Source organism: Protopterus annectens, chromosome 2.part0, assembly GCF_019279795.1.
Source record: "Protopterus annectens isolate FY-2018-M chromosome 2.part0, PAN1.0, whole genome shotgun sequence".
NCBI lineage: Eukaryota > Metazoa > Chordata > Ceratodontiformes > Protopteridae > Protopterus > Protopterus annectens.
Window position 1 is genome coordinate 1,313,378,570 of NC_056728.1, and position 6,247 is coordinate 1,313,384,816.

At 41.1% G+C, this 6,247-nt stretch overlaps 1 protein-coding gene across 1 annotated transcript in view; it reads left to right on the forward strand.

Moving 5' to 3' along the window:
* PPM1G (protein phosphatase, Mg2+/Mn2+ dependent 1G) overlaps positions 1 to 4,673 on the forward strand; it is an 823,201-nt gene extending 818,528 nt beyond the window's left edge. The window contains exon 11 of the mRNA XM_044060399.1: positions 3,718 to 4,673. Within this exon, the coding sequence (XP_043916334.1) occupies positions 3,718 to 3,903 (186 nt within the window). The 3' untranslated portion in view covers positions 3,904 to 4,673. The remainder of the gene's footprint in view (positions 1 to 3,717) is intronic.
* Positions 4,674 to 6,247: the final 1,574 nt, after the last annotated feature.

Here is a 6,247-nt window from a genome sequence, read left to right on the forward strand (position 1 = left end):
GGTGAAGGATTTCTTACAGGTTCAGCCTCCTAGATTTAGCAGAAACTGGCCAACTAAGAATCTCTTTCCAATTACAGACAGACCTCAAAGGGGAAGATACAGATGTCCAAGAGGTAGAGGTCAAACACAAGGTCCTTACAGGCCTCGACAATGAGTTGCATCAGGCCAGAAAGAAGGGGAAGACAGGCCACAACCATATAAAAAGCAGCTCCAATGACTTCCCACTACAGCTGCCAAACAAATCCTTCTTGGCAGCCCCCTTGGGAGGAAAACTGGCACTCTTCTACCACAATTGGCAAATGTTCACCAAAGACAAGTGGGTTCTCAACATTGTATTTCAAGGTTACACTTTCACACTCTGCCGAGGTTAAAAAGAATGCCAAATCTGCCACCAAATCAATGGGCAGAGGCTCAAAAACAAATTACAGCACTCATGGATATGAGCGCTATTCAAAAGGTACCATCACAGGAGCAAGTACAAGGATTTTACTCAAGACTCTTTCTGGTACCCAGAAAGGACAAAGCCTGGAGACCCATTCTGGATCTTTCATCTCTAAACACTTACCTGGATGTTCCGAAATTCAAAATGTTGACATTACAGCAGCTTCTTCCCATGCTGGGCAAGAAAGCTTGGCTTGTGACTTTGGACCTCAGAGGCATGCCTGCATGTCCCTATCAGACAAAACTGCAGAAGATACCTCAGATTCATAGCTGGTTCAATGCACTACCAATTCTTTGCACTGCCCTTTGGCTTATCTACTGCGCCTAGGGTCTTCACAAAGTGCCTGGCACCAGTAATTGCATTTTGCAGACAGAAAGGAATTCATATTTATCCGTACCTGGACGACTGCCTGATTCAAGCAGAGAGCAAGGACATTCTTCTAAAGCATCTGGTGTTTGTAAACAAGTTAAGTTGCCTGGGGTACACAGTAAACGAAAAGAAATCAAAACTAGTGCCCTCACAAGAGATTATATTCCTGGGTGCCAGCTTGAACACAACGGCCCAGATGGCTTATTTCACGCCAGACAAACAAGGACAACTGACTCAATAATTTCAGTTGATGGCAACAAAGACCCAGCTCCCTGCAAGAGAAATTCTGCAGGCCTTGGGTTACATGGCATCCTGCATACTACTAATTCCATATGCCAGACTGCATATGAGGAAACTACAATGGTACCTAAAGAATGTATGGTCTTAACACTGTCAAAGTTTGGAAACAGTTATACCCCTAATCCCTTGCCTTCAACAGGAGTTTCAATGGTGGGCTCAAGCTTGTCACCAACAAGGGACAGCCTTTTACACAACCCAGAGCCAGGCAAGCACTGACAACAGATGCATCTGATTACGCCTGGGGAGCACACATGGCAGGCAAATGTATTCAGGGCACGTGGACCGCAGAACAAAGGCATCTTCACATCAATCAAAAAGAGATGCTAGCTGTACAAAATGCGATTATAGCTTTCAAGGACCTGCTGCATCCAGGACAACTACTCCTAAAGACAGACAACACCACAGTTATGTGGTACATAAGCAAGGGGGCACCCACTCCTACCCCCTTTGCAGACAAGCTATGACCTTATGAAACACAGCTATAAGCCCTCAAGTTCATCTGCAAGCGCAGTTCCTGCCAGGAGAGAAAAACACACCGGCAGACGACTTAAGCAGAAACATCATGGATCCCTACGAATGGGAGTTGAATCCACAAATATTCAGAATGATAACACAGAAATGGTGGAGCCTGGACATTGATCTGTTTGCATCCCCAATAAACTGCCAGCTACAAAAATTCTGCACAAGGAGTTACCATCCACAAGCATGAAAAGTGGATGCCCTCTCATTCAACTGGAAGAACCTACAAGTGTACGCTTTCCCACCACTGCCTCTCCTGCCAAAGTTACTCATAAAAGCCAGGCAGGAAGAGCCAAAGATGATCCTGATTGCACCAGACTGGACACGCCAGCACTGGTACCCAATCATAAGGAGCTTAGCACAAGAACCACCCTGGGTTTTGCCTCAAATCCCACATCTGCTGACTCAGCACAACAAACAAATACTACACAGCCAGCTAAAGACCTTAAATCTAGCTGCATGGAAGATTCCTTAGTCAAGCAAGCAGTGCCGCTCTCCAAAGCTGTTATGGATGTCATTCTGGAGGCCAGAAGGCCTAGTACCAGGAAAGCCTGTTCGGATAAATGGAAGAGATTCTGTGCCTGGAACCAAGCTCACAGTCTTGACCCTCTTGTCCCAAACATTTCTCAGATATTGCAATACTTAACTGAGATGCTGGACAAAGGACTCTTCTTCTCATCCATCAAGATCCACACCTCTTCCATCTCTGCTCATTACAACATGGATCCACCAATTTTCTTTAATCCTCTGTTAAAACAGTACTTCAGAGGGGCTAAAAACATAAGACTGCCCCGTAGAGCACCTACTCCAACTTGAGACCTCAACTTTGTTTTTGGAGAAGCTAACTTTACCTCCTTTTGAGCTAGCCAACACAGCAGAATTAAAATATATCTCTTGGAAAACTGCTCTGCTCCTGGCAATAACAGCATGAAGAGTTTCAGAATTACAGGCACTAATGGCAGTGGAACCTTTCCTCATTTTCCACCAGGACAGGGTGTCCTTACGAACTAACCCTACTTTCATGCCAAAGGTGGTATCCAGTGTGGCTCTAAACCAAACTATTCACCTGCCAATTTTTTATCCTAAACCACAGAATAAAGGGGAGAGACTACTGCACTCTTTGGACATTCACAGGCAGTTACACTTCTACTTGTACAAAACCAAAGCTTTCAGAAAATCTGAGCAATTATTGGTAGCATATGCTGCAGGAGCACAGGGAAAAGCCATTTCAAAACAGACTATTTCAAAATGGATAGGACATTGTATACGTTTCTGCTACATATGCCATGGAAAACCGGTACATAGCAGCATTAGATCTCTCTCCACCAGGGCAAGAGCCACTTCAACTGCCTACCACGGAAGCAGCAACTTGGAGTTCTGTACACACCTTCACCGAGCATTACCATTTGCCTCTATACTCTAAATCCAGAGCTGGCTTTGCCACTGCAGTGCTGCAGGGCCTTATAGCCACCCCTAATGCCCTATAGGACCAGCCACCCTCCCTCAGCTTTGGGATTCTACCCAAGTGTAATGACTGCAGCAGTGTAACACGATGAACATAGTACAGTTTTGTACCTACCATAAATGTAGATGTTCGAGTGTAGACACTGCTGCAGTTCTGGTTACCCTCCCTCCTTCCCTCATACTGACTGGTGCGTACCTATGTCTTCTACCCTTACTACCTATGGGGAGTATTTGCTGGTAGCTGTAAGTTGTTTTTTGCTTTTCTTATGTACGTCTTATTAGCAATTGGAATTGCCTACATATTTAGAGGCACCTGACATCTGGGGCAAGAAAAACTGAAGAAAATGGCGTCTGCTGCATCTTTTATACCCCTGTCGCACTGACTTCAGGGAGGAGGTGACAGCAACCGACGCCAGACCAAGACTTTGGAACTCTGGCCGACTGTGGGGACCGCCTAACAGCAGGATAACCCAAGTGTAATGAGTGCAGCAGTGTCTACACTCTAACATCTACATTTATGGTAGATACAAAACTGTACTTTTTTACTTTGATTTGAGTTTATCTTTTAGCATTGTAGCAATATGTTTTGGTTTCCTTATTTTATTTTCCTTTTCTGTTTTTAGTTACTTGACCAGTGTTTGGCACCAGACACCTCTGGGGATGGAACAGGGTGTGACAACATGACATGCATCATTGTCACATTTCAACCTCGTCCTTTAAGTAGCCAGCAGGATTGCAACAAGAGGAAATTGGAGGAAGATCCAGTAGAAGACAGTGGGAGAAACAGTGGGAAGAAATTTAAACCCTAGCAGCCAGTTTTTCCTATAAGAACACATGGATCAGATAGAGCTTCTGCCATCAACTATTACCTGACTATATTTTTTCCTAAAATATGACAAACTTGAGAAAATGGAAAGAGTCATACTATTTAGCAGCCATAGTTGGAGGCCTGGGTTTAAGCGTCTCTGCCCTTTTTGTGGGAAGTGAAGTCTGTGCACTGTTGATTGAGCTGCAGTCATTCTTTAAGAAAAATCTGAAGAACGGTAGGGGAGGGCCTTCATCGTGTTTGTCACCGAGTCATTAAATGGGTTTAAAAGCAAAATTGTCTTACATACCCATTTTTAAATGTTCATTATTTAAAAAGAAAAAAAAAAAGGACATCATAATGGATGAGAAGGCAAAGACTTTGAAAACATTCAGGTTTTTTATATGGGGAGATCATTTTATGCCATTTCTCTGTGATTTAGAATTGAAAGTACATTGTTTATGTGATTGTTGTCATTCTTGTGCCTGTGAACTTTTTTTTTTCAAAAGGGGAAGAAAAATTTTCATTATTACAGTTTTTAATTCGTGGTCGTATATTTAATTTTTTAAAACTCTGTGACATGACTTGGATCTAGTGCTGATTCCAGCACTGTTATATACATCAGAATTTTTTTCTGCAGAACTAAATGCCCAGGATAAAAACAGAACTGTTTCTTTGTTCTCTTCTACTCAGCACTCAAGTTATGTAAATATTCTGATTGATGTACAGAATAATTTTGGTAGTAGTATTGCTTTTAAAAATGCAGAGAAAGTAGACTTGTGTTCCTTGTTTTACTTTTAAACAGCTTACCACAGTGCATTGTATTGGAGGAAGCTACACATGAAACAGAAGTGGTGTCTTAATTTTTGTAGAAGTGGTGATTTTGTTGTTACTGAGCATTTTGAAAAGGTTTTACGTTTAGTGGGTTCACTGTTTTGAATTTACTTGCACATAGTCAAGGTTACTGTGATATTTTTACAGTGAATGAAAGATCAACAACATTAAAACAGTTTTTTTTTAAGAGGAAAGGTTAAAGTAGATGAAAAGTGCTTTCTTAAATACAAAAGTAGAACAAAATAACAGGATAAATTTATTTCCTACAGCATCTCAAACAATTAGGTGTTTTGGGTTCATTTGAAGTTACTAGGCTAGTAGCCGTAGAGCCCTTACAAGCCTAGCCATATTAATCCCAGGTTACTCCAATTATCCTTAAGTGGACATAGTTTGAAGTAGAGTTAGCCTATGGTCGACACTGCACCCCTCCCCTCCCAATCCATGAGGGACATGGGTGCCACCCCGGAGTGAATTTGCACTCTCCCATCTATTTGTCTAGGTTGCGCTTGAATAGGGTCAATGAGGAGCTCTGCTTCACATGAGCTGCAGGTTTTTTCCAGAGGAGCAGTCGTTTTGGGGAGACATTTCTCTACAGCATGTACTGTTAATGCTGCTTAGTCTTGGTGAAGAGATGGATATGTATTTTTTTTTTCTGTAAGTAGCTCACAAAATTGAGATGCAGAATATGGAATCTCCTGATGGGGAAACTTTAAGTGCAACAGTGACAAAAAATACTTTTTATTTTATTAATCAAAAGGTAGCGGCTCTAAGTCATATGTTGGTGTGAAATGAGGCTGCTATAGTGTGTAATGTAAAACAGTATGTTACTAATACTTAAAGTAAATCTTTCTACATGTAAAATAAAAGATCAAATTACCAAAAATGGGAAAACATTGTGAATTACATAATAAACATCATTTCAACATCTGAAGGTTTAATGGGGAATATAAGCTAATTGGTTAAAATTTGAGTGCAAAATATCTCTCTACTTTTTAAAGACACTGAATAAGCAAGAGCAAGTTTTAAATAAGCAAACTTGTCAACCAATTCAATTTGTAAACCATTGTTAAATAGTCTGTAGCCTGTGCTACAGCCATGGATTCACTCAGACCTTGTTTTGCTACTCTGTGACCTACAACAACTGTGGGCCTTCCTGGTTAATGAATGTATTATCATTAGTCAGCAGTGGAATCGTAAAATGAGAAGATAATTTTAGATTTTTAAAGAATTATTTTGCATATTATGCATCACTGCATTAATAAAATTATCATGTAAGGTTTAGAAAGCAACTTTCACCACCTTTAACTAGAGGTGAACAAAATGATGCAGCCCTGATAGGCTAATATGCCGATTGTATATCCAGTAAGATATTTATTATGACCAAGTAAAAAGTGCGTCAGAAAAGCGCCCAAGTACTTCACTATAAAGAAGCAGAGAGGGTATAATGGTGTCTTATTTTGGGTCAGCAATTTCTTTTGGAAAAAGAGGAGCACCATTTAATGGCATCAACATTT